At 38.4% G+C, this 22402-nt stretch overlaps 2 protein-coding genes across 3 annotated transcripts in view; one reads left to right on the forward strand and one right to left on the reverse strand.

Annotated features, from left to right (window-relative positions):
* The first annotated feature begins 4379 nt into the window (after positions 1-4379).
* Positions 4380-13863, forward strand: slc25a32b (solute carrier family 25 member 32b). Of its 2 annotated transcripts, none has more exons than XM_056269904.1 (8): positions 4380-4498; positions 4628-4808; positions 5885-6035; positions 8446-8531; positions 10395-10549; positions 10929-11042; positions 11701-11846; positions 13447-13863. In XM_056269904.1, exons 2-8 carry the CDS (start codon positions 4655-4657, stop codon positions 13571-13573), a joined length of 933 nt encoding a protein of 310 aa, XP_056125879.1. In that variant the 5' UTR covers positions 4380-4498; positions 4628-4654; the 3' UTR covers positions 13574-13863. The 2 variants fall into 2 exon arrangements, with proteins under 2 accessions (XP_056125879.1, XP_056125880.1); XM_056269905.1 differs by having other exon boundaries at positions 4406-4498; positions 4643-4808.
* A 2394-nt stretch (positions 13864-16257) lies between these two features.
* The window catches only part of cthrc1b (collagen triple helix repeat containing 1b), a 14320-nt gene continuing 8175 nt past the window's right edge, over positions 16258-22402 (reverse strand). The window contains exons 3-5 of the mRNA XM_056269907.1: positions 18316-18532; positions 17111-17283; positions 16258-16301 (exon numbers count right to left, since the gene is read on the reverse strand). Coding sequence (XP_056125882.1) covers positions 17135-17283; positions 18316-18532 — 366 coding nt within the window. The 3' untranslated portion in view covers positions 16258-16301; positions 17111-17134. The remainder of the gene's footprint in view (positions 16302-17110; positions 17284-18315; positions 18533-22402) is intronic.

Raw genomic sequence — 22402 nt, forward strand, 5'->3', positions numbered from 1 at the left:
ATCAGGTGTCTTCAATGTTGGCAATATAAAATAAAGACTTCTTAATTCATCTTTGACGTCCGTCTGTTATTCAGATATTTTTTTTTATTTTTTTTTGTGTAAATTTTAAATGGTTAACTTTTAAGGGATTAATTTGATTAACTATTACTCAATTCTAATATGTTAAATTTAATTAATAATATTGCTTGTAATCTGTTGCCAGAATTTTATTGATTAGATATAGCGTATTCATTTTTACAGTGCACATTTGATCAGGGAGACTTGCACTGTAAATAATGCAATCTGTACTCTTGAATAAGCCAATGAAAGGTGTTGAAAATAAAATATCTGTGCTGGTCATACTTACTGCTGTGTGTTTGGATTCCAGAAGTGCATGTTATGAGATGAGTAACAGAAGTTCAGCATCGAACAGCATTTCGGGACGAGAAGGGAGAGAGAAAACAGAAATTTATGACCAAACAGAGTCATAACTATTTATACGCAGCCCAAAATTCATGCCAAATGCTTAAGATTGAAACCGAGATTAGATTGTAAATTTAATGGGAACAGAAACAAGATTTCAACCAAATTTGTAAGTCAAATCAAACAATGCACAAATAACTACAATAGACTAAAGTTTATCTAGGAGTTTAGTGGAAAAAAAATAATTGGGAAAAATAATATATTATATATATATTTTTATTATTTTATTAGTACATTTTTATGGTAATGTTAAATGTATTTATACACATCTTATTTTAATAAAAATAAAGTATATAATAAAATATATATAATTTATTTTTTATTATAATAAGATATTTATAAATACATTTAATATTACCGTACTAAAAAGAGTAGAAAAAATACATAAAATATTACATTTCGCAATATAAATTGGGTCTTTGTTTGTACATGGAAATATTTAGCTGCCTTTAAATTTTAAAATGATCATATTTGGCATGTAAAAAATGATCCCGGATGTTTGAAGTCTTTCCCGCCTTTAAAACTCCATGGAATATTCCTCACAATAAGTGACCAAAACAAAAATATAAATCACAACATTTCCATGAAAGACTCAGTATGTTTCCATACAAAGTTGCGAATTCAACTTATGTGCAAAATTGTAATATTGCATTAAACATTAGTGAATAAAGCAGCGTTTCCTTCCCGTCTTCAAGAGTCAAATCATCACTTCCTGTGAAACTGCTGCAGAATATCAGTAATAAACTGTGAGTTTCCCTCAATCATAAACGAGTGTGTGTCGAGCGTCACCATAAACGAGTGTGTGTCGAGCGTCACCATAAACGAGTGTGTGTCGAGCGTCATCATAAACGAGTGTGTGTCGAGCGTCATCATGAGCGAGTGTGTGTTGAGCGTCATCATAAACGAGTGTGTGTCGAGCGTCAGACGAAACACAGTAAACGCTGTCGTGTTCTCTGGCGTTCGGATGCTGGTGTTCGGGAACACACTCGTGTGTGTGAGACGCTTCAGGAGGGAATACACCCAATCACTCTGAACACACACTTCCACTCCGGCGTTTCAGAAACACCAAACCAACATTAGAGACGCTGCGATGCCATTGGTCCACTGGTTACTCCAGTCATCCAATCACAGCCTCCGCTGAGGCAAAGTCACATGAGGTTTGAGGGATGTGTTGTGTTAAATGTGTTTTGTGTATGTGTTCTTATCAGATTAAACATGTATCCACCTCAATTAAGCGCATATGGTTCTTTCTGTGCATTTACATGCATCTTGGTGCTGCAATCCAGCATTTTTTAATGCGATATCCCAAAATGCACTTAAAAATAGGTGGATGGAAACAGTTAGAGACTGAAATCAAATCAAGAATCAATCGCATTTACATTTCTCATGATCCGAGGAACCTTTCCATCTAAAGACTCACGCTTGAAATGAGTTTGTGCCAACATATCGAATTATGTTATGACATCTAGACATGGCTAATACATCAAAAAAGCTTTGCTTTGAGAGCTAAATGTGAAACGATTCAGCTAAATGCTCTCTCATTTTGTGACAATTACTGGAAAGTCAAATAAAAGCAGTCGAGACGGCTCTAAAACGTGCGAGCGAACTGTGTTTGTGATTATTGTGCACAAGATGAGAAGTGATGGTGTTGGCAGCACAATCACAGACGCCTTAATGTCACAGCATCATTTATTCTGCATGATAACTTGGATTGTTTTAGTAATAGGCCTAAATCTCACGATCGGCCTTTACAGTATTGCTTTAATTAGTCTCTGAGGCACTCAAAACATGTAATGAGAAGCAGAGACTAAAGTAAAGCCAAATACTAAAGCCACACATTAACTAAACTACACAAACCTGGTGTCAGACTGTGTGAAGTGTGCAGTTATTTAAAACAGATCTGACTGAGTACAGGATGTGAGAGCCTGACCACAATCTGAACGACATACAGAATCTGCTTTCATCTGAAGGAATTAACTGAGGAAAATAACATTTAATAGCAGATTATATCTACCAAATATATGTTATTCAACAAATAGATGAAAGAAAAAAACATTATTTGAGATGCACAATTTTGAGCTATATCTATCTCTAAATTCTAACATCAGCAGGCTTGAGTGGCATTTGGAGTGATACAAATGACTAATTTAATGTAAAGAGCTTTTAAATTAGATTATTATGGCGATTATAAAAACAAACAAACCCCAAAACAACATTGAATATTCAGTTTTTAAACCGGTTCGCATGTCTTTTCTCTGTCTAGTAACTTATCTATCCACCCTAAACATCATCTCTGCACGACATTCTTTATAACTGAAAAAATATTTATTTAACAAGTAACTTAAGTTAAAAATAACGCAGAAATTGAACAGCTGCGTTAATTCAGCAGTTGTGTGATTAAGTTAGCTGCTAACCAACATTAGCTTGCTTATGTTCTAATTTTAAAAAAGTATTTCTGCAAAGTATGTGCGTGTGATGTTTAAGAATTATGAAAACTTGGGTGTGTTTGGTTCATTTTGATTTAATTCTAACGAATGTATGCCGTTTATCGCTCTTGAATGACTCGCGAGAGGAAAAAACCTGACAGGAAATGCCTCGCGCGCTCTCACTAACCTAACGTTAAATTACACTAAAAGAAGCAAAAGCGCCAGTCGCGAGCGTCGATTTAAACTACCGAAACGCTCTGGGTAAACGCTACCGATCCTCAAACGGCGATGTTTTGGTAGATGGTATATCGTAAAAGTGATCAGAACTTACCCATGATGTTGATGTTCAAATACCGCTTTAGAAACCGATCGTTCTTTGGCAACCCTACATTCCCCTTGTTACCACTTCCGCGAAACTCTGTTACGCCATTGGCGTAGAAACCGGTCACATGAGTGGAGTTTGATTACGCAAAATACGTGCCTTGACTTTGGTGAATAGCCAGGAAAATCAATAAATCTCGCGATATTAAGTGCGCACGCACACCTCCCTGAGGCAGATCCATATGGGCCGACTAGAAAAATAAAAAGATTAAAAAATAAATTGTAAAATATTTTTTTCCTTATTACTCAAATATATAATTTCTAACGTGATGGTAGGCTATGAATATTAATTCATATTTAATCATTGTATTCTTATGAATATAAATACGGTTTACAAGTACTACAAGCATACAATTATTAAAGATTTATTATAATTTATTAAATGTGTTTTTTTTTTTGTATTATAGTATGAAAGTTATTTTCCTATTTGGTATTTTAAAATTAATCGCACTTTTAATTTCTTTTTGTATGACATCATATGTAAAAAATAAATAAAATAAAAATAGAATAAACTTAACTAAATGTCTTTTAAACGTCACCAAAACAATGTTACTAGTAAAATTGCAGTTTTATCTCAGTAGCAATCTTAATAGCGAAGTTTCACAAAAGTACAAATAAATAAATAACTGACTATCAATACAATTATGTGGTTGTTTTATTGATAGAATAAAGTAATTATACATAAATTATTTATTATAATTCTTTGTCAATATGTGCAAATTAGATGCTTTGTGTAATTGTAATGGAGAGATTACTGATCTATAATTGGTTAGAAATTATGAGCCTATAAAATAAATAAAATAAAATACCCTATAAAATCGCCTATAAAATAACAAATCTTCTATTCACAATATATTTTAAAATCAATGGCTCCCAATGTTATAGTTTTCATCACGACACTATTTTTTTTTTAACTCAGAGAACAATAACAGAAAGATAATAAGAGACAAAAAAGTAATGAAAGAAAAAGAACACAAAAAATGTAGTACATAAATTATTAATATTTTGTCACTGCCATTATACATGTGATTAGTATTTAGCACCACAAAAAATATTTTAGTTGAATATTTCAATATTATTTCTGCTACAATAAGTGCCTGTCAAAGACTCTTATTTTGAAATTCCAATGTTGCGCATGCGCAGTTAGTGTTGTGTACAGCTCCATGTTCCAGTTTCAGCATGTTTCCGAATCATCGCTGCTGTCACTGTACATGATCTGACATTAACCGGTAAGGTCACGGACACCATTGATTTTTTTACTGAAAGCAGCTGTGATAGCAGATCCCATAAACAGCTTTACTAGTAGAGCCGGTTTGAAATGATCGAGGAATGTATTGAATGTACAGTGTGTGATTTAGTGTGTTGAACCGCAGCACCGGAGGGTCATGAGCTCCAGTCCCGGTTCGGGTTCGGGTTCTCCGGGCCCGAGGAGTCTCTTCAGTCACGGGAAGCTCGAGAACCTCCTCGCGGGTCTGGGCGGAGGCGTGGCGTCCACACTCGTGCTTCACCCCCTGGATCTGGTCAAGATCAGGTTTGCAGGTATGATTTCAAAACCCAAAAATCGACAGTTAATGACATGTAGATCTGTTTTAAAGGGATAGTTCACCCACAAATGAAAATTAGCCCATGATTTAGTCATCCTAGGTGTATGACATTCTTCTTTCAGACGAATACTATCGGAGTTATATTAGAAAATGTCCTGGCTCTTCCAAGCTTTATAATGGCAGTGAATGGCTGTTTTTTTAAGTCCATCAAAGCGCATCTATCCATATCGATGCACTTTTATGATGGACAGATGCACTTTTATGATGGATAGATGCACTTTTATCATGGATAGATGCACTTTTATGATGGATAGATGCACTTTTATCATGGACAGATGCACTTTTATGATGGATAGATGCACTTTTATCATGGACAGATGCACTTTTATGATGGATAGATGCACTTTTATCATGGACAGATGCACTTTTATGATGGATAGATGCACTTTTATCATGGATAGATGCACTTTTATCATGGATAGATGCACTTTTATGATGGATAGATGCACTTTTATTATGGACAGATGCACTTTTATCATGGACAGATGCACTTTTATCATGGATAGATGCACTTTTATCATGGATAGATGCACTTTTATCATGGATAGATGCACTTTTATGATGGATAGATGCACTTTTATCATGGATAGATGCACTTTTATCATGGATAGATGCACTTTTATCATGGATAGATGCACTTTTATGATGGATAGATGCACTTTTATGATGGATAGATGCACTTTTATCATAGATAGATGCACTTTAATGATGGATAGATGCACTTTTATGATGGACAGATGCACTTTTATGATGGACAGATGCACTTTTATGATGGATAGAGGCACTTTTATGGACTTCAAAACAGAATCAGCCATTCACTGCCATTATAAAGCTTGGAAGAGCCAGGACATTTTTTAATATAACTCAGATTGTATTCGTCTGAAAGAAGAATGTCATACACCTATGATGACTTCAGGGTGAGTAAATCATGGGCTAATTTTCATTTTTGGGTGAACTATCCCTTTAAAGCTAACTCTTTTACATTAAGATTTGATTTGTTCCATATTGCAGTGAGTGATGGGCTGGACGTGAGACCGAAGTACACTGGCATTCTGCACTGCATGAGAAGTGTCTATCACCAGGAGGGGCTCCGGGGCCTTTATCAAGGGGTCACCCCCAATATCTGGGGTGCTGGGGCATCATGGGGGCTTTACTTTTTCTTGTATGTATTTATTTCTATATGCATTTATCTTTCATGTATGTATGTATTTTAACACATTATTGTTGTCATATTAAGTGGTCTATTAACAAATCAATTTAAAGGGGTTGTGACATGAGAAATCAAATTTTCCTGAATCTTTTGTAGTGTTGGGCAAAGATTAATCTCAGTGTGTTAATCCCAACGATTAATCTCAGTGTGTTAATCCCAACGATTAATCTCAGTGTGTTAAACCCAACGATTAATCTCAGTGTGTTAATCCCAACGATTAATCTCAGTGTGTTAATCCCAACGATTAATCTCAGTGTGTTAATCCCAATGATAAATCTCAGTGTGTTAATCCCAACGATTAATCTCAGTGTGTTAATCCCAACGATAAATCTCAGTGTGTTAATCCCACCGATTAATTTTAAATGTATTAATCCCAACTATTAATCTCAGTGTGTAAATCCCAACAATTAATCTAAGTGTGTTAATACCGACGATTAAAGGTATTGTAGGTAGGATTTTTATAAAAAAAACTCTTTTCCAAATTTGTTTAAACTTTCTGTATATATCAATGCATAATTAAAATGTAAGTACTCTGAAAAAGAAAGTATAAAAATCGAGTGTCTGTAGACCTCTCACGACTGTTTTAAAGACAGCTCATTATTTTCATTCACTCCACCCCCTCCCTTCTGGGCTCCTTCCAAAGCCACGCCCCCAAAACACATGAACGCGCGACTCCGACCGCTGAGCTGAAGACGCATTATTTACCTGAGACGAGCAGAGAGGAAGGAGCGCAGTGCATGTAGTGACATCATGTCAGAATCACATGTAATAAAAAAAATCTAACTTTATCATTATGAAGATAAACAAATAAGATGTATTTTAGTACTCACTATCAAGCTAGCATATTGATATCGGTAAAGTTTAAAATATATATTTATTGATTCGCTAACGAGCTAGTTATCTATAAGGCAAAGCTAAAAACAGGTTGCATGATACACGTTTTTCCATTGCCATCATTTACACTGTGATGAAGATGAATTTCGTGAAAGATTCATATAACATATATGGTGTTCTGCATGTAAGAGTTTCCATGAAAGCATTGTTGACTCTGATGAGGACTATCTGATAATCACTCTCCAGAGACAAGTAGCCCACCGCATCGTCAGCTCGAGGACAGATACATCGTTGTTTATCCAAAGACTTTTTGTTCATTACCTTTTCTAGTAACGTTACTGTCTTCCTTTTTTTGGCTGGTTTGCCTTCGCGAACTGCATATGTGAATTTTGATTGGTCTTTCTCTGCCATTGTTTTGCTATTCCTAGGTTCCGTGCCTCTTGAACTCCTCAAATCAAACGGGTACGCGCAAGTGGGCAGGTCCTGTGTGGCAAAATGGTGGTTGCCATGGTTACGAGAGAGTGACAGTCGCCTAAGCCAATCCTTTGTTTCGTCCCGGATGGAAATAATGAGCTGTGTTTAGTGCAGATTAAACGGTCTAGAGTCACTCGATTTTTAAACTCTTTTTATCAGAGTACTTGCATTTTAATTATGCATTGATATATATAGAAAGTTTAAACAAATTTGGAAAAAAGTTATGAAATTTCTACCTACAATACCTTTAATCTCAGTGTGTTAATCCCAACGATTAATCCCAGTGTTAATCCCAACGATTAATCACAGTGTGTTAATCCCAATGATTAACGGCATCCAAAATAAAAGTTTGTGTTTACATAAAATGTGTGTACTGTCTATAATTATTTTGTATATATAGATACACACATATGCATGTTTATTTTTAAGAAATATTTGCATGTATATACTGTATATATATATTTATATATAATTTATATTATATATAAATATATTTTATATATAAATAACACATTTTCCTTAAATATACGCATGCATATGTGTGTGTATTTATATATACAAAATAAATGACAAGCCTAAAAACTGATAATTTCAGACAGAGGCTCAGAATGAAGGTTGAAAATAATTGTTTATATGTATATTTGCTTTTTTGTGCAAAAAACTGTGTTAACATTATAAGGGAACCTCAAGTATTATTAATAGAATATAATTACAAGAAATATTAAAATAAAAAAAAAAAAACATCTCATGACCCCTTCAAATTTATGATGATAATTTTATAATGAAAGTTAGTAATTTTTGTTGTTTTGTCACTTGTATTATTGTTTTTAAATGTGCCTATATAGTTTGTTTTACACTAAATTATTTCAGTAAAAATGTATTTCAAGTGAAAGTGCTTAACGACTGTTGAATTAGTGAAAATGGTGCTTAAGTTTAACTCGTGTGTGCAATACTTTTTAATAAGTCCAGAGTCATTTATTCTGCCTAACACAAATAAATCAATATACGGTTAGATATATCTCATAAGTAATATATATTATTTTTATATTTGTAGTTACAATGCAATTAAAGCGTACACCAGGGAGCGCCGGCAGAAGGAGCTGAGCGCCGCTGAACACTTGCTGTCGGCCGCCGGAGCAGGTCAGGCTCTTTCTCACCCCTAAACCACAGGAAATACTATTATTATATATTATATGTGCTTAAATGGTAACACTTTACATTACATATGCATGTATTCACACAAATTTTTTGTCAAAAATGCCCGTCTCAGCGAGTATCCTAGTAAACATTGTTGGTTATGTCTTCAATGAATTTAAACAGTTGAGAAAGGAAACGTGTATCAGTATATTGGATCCGTGCATTCGGTCTTAAAGTGACAGCAGCCTAATATTCCTGCTGCCGTCTGTGTCGCACACACACACACACACACACACAAACACACACTCACTCAGACACACACACACACACACACACACTCACTCACTCACACTCACTCACTCACTCACTCACTCACTCACTCAGACACACACACACACACACACACACACACACTCACTCACTCACTCACTCACTCACTCACTCACTCACTCACACACTCACTCACTCACTCACTCACTCGACCAGCAGTCCTCCTCACATCTTAGATTAAACCCGCGAATCTCACACACACACACACACACACTCCAGCAGTCCTCCTCACATCTTAGATTAAACCAGCGAAACACACACACACACACACACACACACACTCACTCACTCACTCACTCACTCACTCACACACACACACACTCCAGCAGTCCTCCTCACATCTTAGATTAAACCCGGGAATCTCTCACACACACACACACACACACACACACACACACACACACTCCAGCAGTCCTCCTCACATCTTAGATTAAACCCGCGAATCTCTCACACACACACACACACACACACACACACACACAAACTCTAGCAGTCCTCCTCACATCTTAGATTAAACCCGCGAATCTCTCACACACACACACACACACACACACACACACACACACACACACACACACACACACAAACTCTAGCAGTCCTCCTCACATCTTAGATGAAACCACCAGCGAATCAGTCACAGCTTGTCCATTAATATCATAAAAAGCTTTTTCGTGACACGAAGCTGGAAGCAAATCAATCTTGAGGACGGTGTAAAATCTAAACTTCAAGAGTGTGTGTGTGTGTGTGTGTGTGTGTGTGTGTCACGGGTTCCTCTAATTGAATTAGACACATCCTTCATTTAAACGAGTCGCTGTGAGCCAGTAATGACTCTCTTCATGTGGATTTTGGTTTTACAACCCTAAAACTTTAACCCTAAAATGTACACAATCCCCTCCCCCGAGAACGCGATTTATAGATTATCATGACAGAATATGCTAATCAATGACACAAGATACATAAATTCATCAACTAACCACTCAGAAATGTTGTCTGACTCCGGTTTGAGCATAAAAGGCTAAAAGTTTTTGAAATTTTCAGTGTGTGTCTGTGTGAGTTAATCGGAGCTGTTAACACATATACACCCACACACACACAAGCTCTTGAAGCTCCGCCCCCTGTGCCGGGAGCAGCAGCTCATTTGCATTTAAAGGGACAGACACAAAAACGGTGCGTTTTTGTCTCACCCTCAAAAAGTGACAATTTTAACATGATATATAAAAATATCTGTGGGGTATTTTGAGCTGAAACTTCACACACACACACACACACACTCTGGGGACATCAGAGATTTATTTTACATCTTGTGAAAAGGGCATTATACCACCCCTTTAATATCATAAAAAGCTTTTCATGACACGAAGCGGGGTGCAAATCGATCTGGAGGACAGTATAAAATCCAAACGCCAAGAGTGTGTGTGTGTGTGTGTGTGTGTGTGTGTGTCACGGGTTCCTCTAATTGAATTAGACACATCCTTCATTTAAAGGATTTTCATGTGGATCTTGGTTTTACAACACGTGATCTTCCGTCTCTGTTAGGGGCGATGACGCTGTGCCTGACCAATCCGATCTGGGTCACCAAGACCCGGCTGGTTCTGCAGTACAGTGCCGACCCGTCCGGGAAACAGTACACCGGGATGATGGATGCGCTGGCGAAAATATACCGGCACGAAGGGATCGCAGGACTCTATCGGGTACCGCTCTTTCCAAAGCGTTTCCATGGCAGGATAAAGTTGGATTGTTCCCTTTAAAGTGTGATGAAACCCCTGTGTTATGGTCGTTCACCTCAGAGTTGGAAACAGTCTCTAGAAATGGGCGAGTAAACTGTGGAAAAGTGGGAGAGTAGAGGAGGGAAAAGGGGAGACAACAACACAGACCTAAAGCAGGATAAAACGGGGATTTGATGATAAAAGCGTTCCAGCATGAGCTTCCACTGTGTGCCACTAGGAGGAGCACTTGCATCAGGAAATCATAAGCATGATGGGAATATTTCTGATTGTGCTTCAGTTCACTTCGTGCTGTGGGGTTTGTTTGTTTGTTTCATCTAGCAGAGTTAACGCTTGTGATCCCTAGGGGTTTGTTCCGGGTTTGTTTGGGACCTCCCATGGTGCACTGCAGTTCATGGCGTACGAAGAGCTGAAGAGAGATTATAACAAATACAGAAACATGCAATCAGATGCTAAACTGGTGAGTATAAGCAATGCACACAAACATCACATTATACAACAATAAACAATTCAAACTGTTGCTACATTGTTGTCACATGACCTTATTATTTTAAAGAGCAGCTATGATGCTTTTTTTTATGTTCATCTTTCTTTAGTGTGTAATGGAAGTCTCTTTATATCAGCGTCAGTGTTTCTGAACTCCTGAAACGCCTCCATTGTAGTCTTGAGTTTCTCCCGGGAACACGTCACAATATTCCTCATTATAATAATTAATGTGCAGAATAAAGGGGCGGGGCCTGGTTGAGTTAGTTAGTAGTGTGTTAAACTGGCGGTTATGGAAAGGGGCGGGACTTTCCCATACACACTCGAAGCGCTCGACCAATCACAACACACTGCTCCAGCCGACCAATCAGAGCACAGTGTGCTTTTCAGAAGGAGGGGCTTCATAGAGACAGGAAGTAAACAGAGCGTTACTGACAGACTGGGAAGAGAGGAGCCGCAACAATGGAGAATATGAGGAGAATAATCAACATTCAAGCAGGAAAACCTGTTCTAGTAGAGCCTGAAACTACATCAAGCATAATAGAGTGGTGTAATGCTAAACAGCCACATTTATCAGTGCATTAATGGAGTTTGTAGAAACTCACAGTGTATTTTGTGCTCTATTTTCTCTCCAGAATCCATTAGAATACATTACTATGGCAGCTTTGTCCAAAATCTTCGCCGTGGCTACGACATACCCGTATCAGGTGGTGCGAGCGCGCCTGCAGGATCAGCACAACACGTATGATGGACTGGTGGATGTCGTCCGGAGAACATGGAGGTAAAGCCTGGGATTCACATGCACTCGAGCACAACACAAGCAAACCAAATAATGGAGATATAAATGACTCAAAGAAAATGACACAGCTTCACATTTATGCTTTTAAATCCCCCTGGAGGCCTTCCAGTGTAACTACATTAACACAATCGGTAACACGGTTCATTAGTGAACTACTTTAGTGAGCATGAACTAAGAATGAACAACACTTCTACAGCATTAATCAACTTTAGTTAATATTAATTCCAACGGTAACGCTTTAGATTACAGCCCGGAAAGTACTGGGTAATTAAAGCAATTTTACAGCGTAAGCTTCGGTAATTATAGTGTACCTATAACGTACTTACAATACAAGTATAAGGGAACAATATTTTAAGTTTGGGGAATAAAGGGGTAACAACCAGGAGAATTAAAAAATTATTAATATTGTGAGTATTATAGAACTAAGGGGAACTTATTCTACTATTATGATATAACAATCTTACATTTGTGATCAATTTAGCAAGAACATACACTGCGTATACCTTTTTTAAATAATGGTGAACCAGTACATACTGTATAGGCTTTATAAATAGATATAATAGATATGTACCCTGTAAATTTTAAAATGTAATCTTTTTAACAAAAGTGCACTGAAAACGGAAACTATTGCAACTTTTGCTTAAATATTGGGGAAAGATACTCTTGTTCCATGTAGTTACTGGGTAAGTACAGTAAAAATGCACACACACAATCTTATATCACTGACTCGGAAACCTTTATTTATTATACAAGCACCACTTACCCTGTAAACACATGAAACAAGATATATTTCCCAGTATTTAAAAAAATTGCAATAGTCTTAGCTTTTCTTAATTTGAAACATGTTAGCCCAACTTAAACATCTGCACTTTTGCTATAAAAAAAAAGAAAAAAAAAAGTATAAATGCATAGATATGTACCCTGTCATTTTTAAAAAGCCTTACATTTGGGAGCAATTTAGCGAGAACATACACTGCATACCTTTTTGTAATAATTGTGTACCAATACATACTGTTATTGGTAATTTCCGGGCTGTAATCTAAAGCGTTACCATTCCAACATTTACTAATACGTTATTTCAATCAAAGGTTGTATTTGTCAACATTAGTTAATGCACTGTGAACTAACATCAACAAACAATGACCAGCTGGATTTTTTATTGACTAACATTAACAAAGATTAATAAATAATTTAACAAATGGATTGATCATTGTTAGTACATTAATGTTAACTAATGAACCTTATTGTAAAGTGTTACCACACAATTTATACACCAGTTTTTATGTCTTTCGAAAAGAGTCTCTTCGGCTGCATTTATTTGATTAAAAAATACAGTAAAATAGTGAAATATTATTCTAATGTAAATCTGCAGTTTTCTATGTGAATATACAGTAAAGTGTCATTTATTCCTGTGATCAAAGCTGTATTTTCAGCATCATTACTCCAGTCTTCAGTGTCACATGATCCTTCAGAAATCACTGTAATATGAGGATTTGATGCTCAAACTGATCAGTTTGGTGAAGTTTAACATCTGTTTTCTGGTGGAATGTAGTTGTCCTGTAATATGTGTGTGTTTGCGCAGAAACGAGGGTGTGTTGGGCTTCTACAAAGGCATGGTGCCAAACCTGATCCGGGTCACTCCGGCCTGCTGCATAACCTTTGTGGTTTATGAGAACGTTTCCCGATTCCTCCTGGACCGGCACCAGTGAACGACCGGACCTGGGATGGGTCGTCCCGTCAGCGACAGTGTTTGGCGTCCACAGACATAAATAAATAAAACAACCAGAAAAACCTCTCTGGAAAACTGAACTGCATGATGCCACAGAGTTCACAGTGTAAGATGTGTCGTCACTCCTCCAGAAACTGCAACTGCTGTGACACATTATCCTGAATATGGACATGACGGATTGATTGTGTACGTTTTTTTTAAGTGGCTGTAAGTTATGTTCTCTTAAAGGCTGTTTATTTCATCTAATTAAAAAGTGTAAAAAACAAACCAGGTTTAAACGTTTACTCAGAAGATAATGATGAATTGTGTCTCGAGTCGCACGGGTATTTCTGTGGCAATAGCCAACAATACACTGTTGATTTTTTGTTTATGCCAAAAATCATTAGGATATTAAGTAAAGATCATGTTCCATGAAGATATTTTGTAAGTTCCTATCATAAATATATAAAACATTTATTTTTGTGAGTGAATGCAGCACAACCGTGAACATAAATGCACAACTTTAAAGGCCATTTTCTCAATGTTTCGATTTTTTTGCAACCCTCAGATTCCAGATTTTCAAATAGTTGTATCTCAACCAAATATTGTCATATCCTAACCATACATAAATGGAAAGCTTATTTATTCAGCTTTCAGATGATGTATAAATCTCAATTTCAAAAAATTGACCCATGTGACTGGTTTTGTGGTCCAGGGTTACAATTGTGGTAAATATAGGGCTGGGCAATATATGAAATATTCATTACATATTTGTGAACAATACAATACAATACATTCTTACATATATACACACACAAAAAAACTCCAGTGTTAAATTAACTCTCCTCGGAGTTTGAGTCCACACTCAATACTGTTAAAATTAACTCTGAAGCAGTGTTAGTTAGGGAGATAATTAAGTGATTAATTGAGTGATGATTGAGCATTAGTGATGAACACCTGATGTTAACAAGCAGATTCACTGAAGTAAAGAGTCGCCATTATGGTGATCAGTGTCTGCTTTAGTTGGTCTCTTGTATTAGAAAAAGTGGTTTAAACATTTAAAAGTCAAGGGTAAAGAGCCCAACTAAAGCTAACACTGATCATCATAATGGTGACTCATTCCTTCAGTGATTCTGCTTATTATTATCAGGTGTCTTCACTAATGGTAATCACTCAATTAATCACTTAATTATCTCAGTAACACTGCTTTAGATTTACCACTCTTGAGTGTGAAGTTTTAATTTAACACTGGGGTTTTTGCTGTATAGCCCCTTTAATATGCTTGATCTTTATACAGTTTCACAATTATTTTTTGTGAATCAATTCAAGCTGTTTCAAAGAATCAATTCAAAACTCTTGATTCAAAGATTATTTTTTCATCACTCCGTGTGGTATTCTATAGGTTAAAATGTTGTTAAAATAACTTATTTTTATTCACATTTATAAAAAAATGTAATATTTAAGAAAAAACAACTTTATTTTTCAGGATTCTTTAATTAATAGAAAATTCAGTATTTATTTGAAGTGAAATAAAAAATTAATTTTTGCTGAAATAAAATATTAATTTCTTTTTAAAAAAGCGTACAGACCACAAACGTTTGAACGGTAGTGCAAGTACATTTATTATTTATCATGATGTATTTTATATAAATCCTATCAAAATCCTTGTAATCCTTCAAGGTTCAGTCACAAAACATTTATAATCGAATTCGTTACAAAGTATGTTTGGATGAAATTATGGTTCCTCTGATTAGGGGGGGAAATCAAGCCATTTCAGAGCAAATATGTATTGAAAATAGTGCTGAAAATCGGAGACATTAGAGTTTGGTCATATTTCCCAGTCCTGATGGTTATTCATCAGTGAAAGTCAACAGTAAAACTGTGTAAATCTGTTCCATCATTGTTCAAACCAAACCACAAACGCACAGATTTACAGAATCTGTTATTTTCTGGCTCATTCCTGACATTTCTGTTAATGAGCTCAAATTCATGGCCTTAAAATTTGTTATGCTCACAGGTTAATAACCAACGCTCTCTGAAGAACATGCACTTATCCATAGTTTTTGCAGTGTCTGTCCAGACTCGATCTGTTCAATACTAGACTTGGTTTGAAGAATCCGGGCCTCATTTATGAAACGTGTAGTTCAGGTAAAGCAATCGGACGTCGATTGGTGCTTTTTTTTTATACGTTAATGACATTAATTAGATCGGAAACACTTCAGCTGCGCACTTTCATTTCAAGAAGATCATTTGCAGTTTATAGATTTGACATCTGGAAGATGTTTTTTGTCCGTGTCGTTCTGTGAATCACATGTACACACATCTGAGAATTGATTTTCAAAGCGACGTCTGCTAAACGCGGCCGAGACGTGTGACTGTGCCGAGGGCTGGAGAATGTCACTGCAATTATCAAACAAAATATCAAACCATGTGACAGAGAAATGATGCAGGAGCGTTTACAGGAATCCCGTCGCTCAGTAGATGCACACTCTCTGAGAAATGCTGGGTGGTTTCAACCCAAATTTGGGTCAAATATGGACAAACCAAACCAATTTTTTTATTTTACATTTTTAACCCAAGGGCTGAGTTTGTCCATATTTGACCCAAATTTGGGTTGAAACAACCCAGCATTTTCTAGAGTGTGCCGTTTGGTTGGATGTCATTCAGATATTGTGAGAAACAGTGAAGAGTTTGGAAACAGACTGGACGGACAGAAGATGCAGTAACGCTGATGATGATGATGAGGAAGAGTGTGATGATGAAGAGTTTCAGACGCTCAGAGGAAGCTCTTCTATGATCATCCGAGACACTGATGTGTGTGTGTGAGTGATGATGATGAGGAAGAGTGTGATGATGATGATGATGATGAAGAGTGTGATGATGATGATGATGATGATGAAGAGTTTCAGACGCTCAGAGGAAGCTCTTCTATGATCACCCCGAGACACTGATGTGTGTGTGTGAGTGATGATGATGATGATGAGGAAGAGTGTGATGATGAAGAGTTTCAGACGCTCAGAGGAAGCTCTTCTATGATCACCCGAGACACTGATGTGTGTGTGTGAGTGATGATGATGAGGAAGAGTGTGATGATGATGATGATGATGATGTTTCAGACGCTCAGAGGAAGCTCTTCTATGATCACCCCGAGACACTGATGTGTGTGTGTGAGTGATGATGATGAGGAAGAGTGTGATGATGATGATGATGATGATGAAGAGTGTGATGATGATGATGATGAGGAAGAGTGTGATGATGATGATGATGATGATGATGTTTCAGACGCTCAGAGGAAGCTCTTCTATGATCACCCGAGACACTGATGTGTGTGTGTGAGTGATGATGATGAGGAAGAGTGTGATGATGATGATGATGATGATGATGATGATGAAGAGTGTGATGGTGATGATGATGATGATGAAGAGTTTCAGACGCTCAGAGGAAGCTCTTCTATGATCACCCCGAGACACTGATGTGTGTGTGTGAGTGATGATGATGAGGAAGAGTGTGATGATGATGATGATGAAGAGTGTGATGATGATGATGATGATGAGGAAGAGTTTCAGATGCTCAGAGGAAGCTCTTCTATGATCACCCGAGACACTGAGTTCCAGCCAGTAGAAGCGTCTCCGTGAGGATAATCTCCACATGTTCCGACCCACACCGCCACATCCACCAGGCCTTTCCCCACTCCTCCACACACGCCTTCCACTGAAACCAGCAGACACAGCGGCGTTAGACTACACTGGACTCGCATCCTTCCCTCGGCTCATTCTGACCCACAATTCTTTTCTTTTTTTAAATTGAGTGTTCATCAGAGGGGTTCAAGACCCACGGACTGTTGTCGCACTTGAAACACGAATAAACAAAATTCGAGGAGTTTTGTGGTTGAAATTTTAAAAAGTAACAAATCCTTTCCTCAATCTGACCCCCTTAGGAATGAGTGAATGCGAGGAATGCTTCAGTACACATAGAAAAAACTAAAAGTGCTCAAAATTCAAACTAAAAATGCTAAAACATTACCATAAAAATGATTTTATAATGTCTACATGTGTATCTGAATGCACACTGAAGTGAACTGGCTTTAGGACCCAGCAGAACAGCTCCTCTGCTCCATATAGAGCTATAACGCCCATCTAGTCATGAAATATCATGTGTTATTATTATTTTCGAGGTCAACAAAGACTCCCAATGTAAGATATTTAGAGCTGAATTAAAAGGTGTATGCATTAAATTGTGAGTTATTTTAAATGTAAGTTGAAAGAATGTGAGGAATGTGCTTAAATTACTATTTATTTATTATTTATTGAACAAAATATTTAAAGGTAAATAAAATAAAAATAAATAAAAAATCGCCTAAAAAATTTCATTAAAAAATCGAAAAATATGATCAAAATAAGTTTTTGAAAAATAAATAGAATTAATTTTAAAGCTTTGGGAAATTTTAACCTGCGTTACTAAGTGTGAGGGAAGGATGATTATGTATCATGCATCACTCTTATCCTATCATTCTACACAAGGCTTCGTGTTCCTCTTTAATGTCATTATCGCCAAATAAACCCAAACATCTCGTATCATCCTGATCCTGAAGGGCTTTTATTAGGCAGGGATGACCAGATCACATATTTAAAATATTATTTAAATCGTTCTGAAAGTGATTTCAACCACATAATTTCTCATAGTGTGAGTTTTATACCGCTATGGTTATGGTTATGGTTATGGTGGGGTTCAGAGGTCACTGACCTGATGTGGTTCTGTGGATGTTGATGGTGTTGTTGAACTCTGGGCTTCCCTGATCCAGGTAAATGATGGACTCCACAGGTAATGGAGACGCACATTCGGCCCCGTTGAAGGTGAAGTACCAGCGCTGGCAACACGCCGTCTTACACTTGAGCCTGAGCGAACCACTGAACAACACACGGAGAGAGCTGGCCACTCGCTGCTTAGTGAACGTGCACTCCTGAGGAGGAAGAGGAGGATGAAGAAACCACACATATACTGGAGAAAACACTCCTGAGGAGGAAGAGGAGGATGAAGAAACCACACATATACTGGAGAAAACACTCCTGAGGAGGAAGAGGAGGATGAAGAAACCACACATATACTGGAGAAAACACTCCTGAGGAGGAAGAGGAGGATGAAGAAACCACACATATACTGGAGAAAACACTCCTGAGGAGGAAGAGGAGGATGAAGAAACCACACATATACTGGAGAAAACACTCCTGAGGAGGAAGAGGAGGATGAAGAAACCACACATATACTGGAGAAAACACTCCTGAGGAGGAAGAGGAGGAGGAAGAAACCACACATATACTGGAGAAAACACTCCTGAGGAGGAAGAGGAGGATGAAGAAACCACACATATACTGGAGAAAACACTCCTGAGGAGGAAGAGGAGGATGAAGAAACCACACATATACTGGAGAAAACACTCCTGAGGAGGAAGAGGAGGATGAAAAAAACAGACATATACTGGAGAAAACACTCCTGAGGAGGAAGAGGAGGATGAAAAAAACAGACATATACTGGAGAAAACACTCCTGAGGAGGAAGAGGAGGATGAGGAGGATGAAGAAACCACACATATACTGGAGAAAACACTCCTGAGGAGGAAGAGGAGGATGAAGAAACCACACATATACTGGAGAAAACACTCCTGAGGAGGAAGAGGAGGATGAGGAGGATGAAGAAACCACACATACACTGGAGAAAACACTCCTGAGGAGGAAGAGGAGGATGAGGAGGATGAAGAAACCACACATATACTGGAGAAAACACTCCTGAGGAGGAAGAGGAGGATGAAGAAACCACACATATACTGGAGAAAACACTCCTGAGGAGGAAGAGGAGGATGAGGAGGATGAAGAAACCACACATATACTGGAGAAAACACTCCTGAGGAGGAAGAGGAGGATGAAGAAACCACACATATACTGGAGAAAACACTCCTGAGGAGGAAGAGGAGGATGAAGAAACCACACATACACTGGAGAAAACACTCCTGAGGAGGAAGAGGAGGATGAAGAAACCACACATATACTGGAGAAAACACTCCTGAGGAGGAAGAGGAGGATGAAGAAACCACACATATACTGGAGAAAACACTCCTGAGGAGGAAGAGGAGGATGAAGAAACCACACATATACTGGAGAAAACACTCCTGAGGAGGAAGAGGAGGAGGAAGAAACCACACATATACTGGAGAAAACACTCCTGAGGAGGAAGAGGAGGATGAAGAAACCACACATATACTGGAGAAAACACTCCTGAGGAGGAAGAGGAGGATGAAAAAAACAGACATATACTGGAGAAAACACTCCTGAGGAGGAAGAGGAGGATGAAAAAAACAGACATATACTGGAGAAAACACTCCTGAGGAGGAAGAGGAGGATGAGGAGGATGAAGAAACCACACATATACTGGAGAAAACACTCCTGAGGAGGAAGAGGAGGATGAAGAAACCACACATATACTGGAGAAAACACTCCTGAGGAGGAAGAGGAGGATGAGGAGGATGAAGAAACCACACATACACTGGAGAAAACACTCCTGAGGAGGAAGAGGAGGATGAGGAGGATGAAGAAACCACACATATACTGGAGAAAACACTCCTGAGGAGGAAGAGGAGGATGAAGAAACCACACATATACTGGAGAAAACACTCCTGAGGAGGAAGAGGAGGATGAAAAAAACAGACATATACTGGGGAAAACACTCCTGAGGAGGAAGAGGAGGATGAGGAGGATGAAGAAACCACACATATACTGGAGAAAACACTCCTGAGGAGGAAGAGGAGGAAGAGAGGATGAAGAAACCACACATATACTGGAGAAAACACTCCTGAGGAGGAAGAGGAGGATGAAGAAACCACACATATACTGGAGAAAACACTCCTGAGGAGGAAGAGGAGGATGAAAAAAACAGACATATACTGGAGAAAACACTCCTGAGGAGGAAGAGGAGGATGAAAAAAACAGACATATACTGGAGAAAACACTCCTGAGGAGGAAGAGGAGGATGAGGAGGATGAAGAAACCACACATATACTGGAGAAAACACTCCTGAGGAGGAAGAGGAGGATGAAGAAACCACACATATACTGGAGAAAACACTCCTGAGGAGGAAGAGGAGGATGAAAAAAACAGACATATACTGGAGAAAACACTCCTGAGGAGGAAGAGGAGGATGAGGAGGATGAAGAAACCACACATATACTGGAGAAAACACTCCTGAGGAGGAAGAGGAGGAAGAGAGGATGAAGAAACCACACATATACTGGAGAAAACACTCCTGAGGAGGAAGAGGAGGATGAAAAAAACAGACATATACTGGAGAAAACACTCCTGAGGAGGAAGAGGAGGATGAGGAGGATGAAGAAACCACACATATACTGGAGAAAACACTCCTGAGGAGGAAGAGGAGGATGAGGAGGATGAAGAAACCACACATACACTGGAGAAAACACTCCTGAGGAGGAAGAGGAGGATGAAGAAACCACACATATACTGGAGAAAACACTCCTGAGGAGGAAGAGGAGGATGAAGAAACCACACATATACTGGAGAAAACACTCCTGAGGAGGAAGAGGAGGATGAAGAAACCACACATATACTGGAGAAAACAATCCTGAGGAGGAAGAGGAGGATGAAGAAACCACACATATACTGGAGAAAACACTCCTGAGGAGGAAGAGGAGGATGAGGAGGATGAAGAAACCACACATATACTGGAGAAAATACTCCTGAGGAGGAAGAGGAGGATGAAGAAACCACACATATACTGGAGAAAATACTCCTGAGGAGGAAGAGGAGGATGAAGAAACCACACATATACTGGAGAAAACACTCCTGAGGAGGAAGAGGAGGATGAAGAAACCACACATATACTGGAGAAAACACTCCTGAGGCGGAAGAGGAGGAAGAGGAGGATGAAGAAACCACACATACACTGGAGAAAACACTCCTGAGGAGGAAGAGGAGGATGAGGAGGATGAAGAAACCACACATATACTGGAGAAAACACTCCTGAGGAGGAAGAGGAGGATGAAGAAACCACACATATACTGGAGAAAACACTCCTGAGGAGGAAGAGGAGGATGAAGAAACCACACATACACTGGAGAAAACACTCCTGAGGAGGAAGAGGAGGATGAAGAAACCACACATATACTGGAGAAAACACTCCTGAGGAGGAAGAGGAGGATGAAGAAACCACACATATACTGGAGAAAACACTCCTGAGGAGGAAGAGGAGGAAGAGGAGGATGAAGAAACCACACATATACTGGAGAAAACACTCCTGAGGAGGAAGAGGAGGAAGAGGAGGATGAAGAAACCACACATATACTGGAGAAAACACTCCTGAGGAGGAAGAGGAGGAAGAGGAGGATGAAGAAACCACACATACACTGGAGAAAACACTCCTGAGGAGGAAGAGGAGGATGAAGAAACCACACATATACTGGAGAAAACACTCCTGAGGAGGAAGAGGAGGATGAAGAAACCACACATATACTGGAGAAAACACTCCTGAGGAGGAAGAGGAGGATGAGGAGGATGAAGAAACCACACATATACTGGAGAAAACACTCCTGAGGAGGAAGAGGAGGAAGAGGAGGATGAAGAAACCACACATATACTGGAGAAAACACTCCTGAGGAGGAAGAGGAGGATGAAGAAACCACACATATACTGGAGAAAACACTCCTGAGGAGGAAGAGGAGGATGAGGAGGATGAAGAAACCACACATATACTGGAGAAAACACTCCTGAGGAGGAAGAGGAGGATGAAGAAACCACACATATACTGGAGAAAACACTCCTGAGGAG

The sequence above is a fragment of the Rhinichthys klamathensis genome, unplaced genomic scaffold, assembly GCF_029890125.1.
Source record: "Rhinichthys klamathensis goyatoka isolate OS25496 unplaced genomic scaffold, OSU_Roscu_1.1 h1tg000293l_1, whole genome shotgun sequence".
In the NCBI taxonomy this organism is placed as follows: Eukaryota; Metazoa; Chordata; class Actinopteri; order Cypriniformes; family Leuciscidae; genus Rhinichthys; species Rhinichthys klamathensis.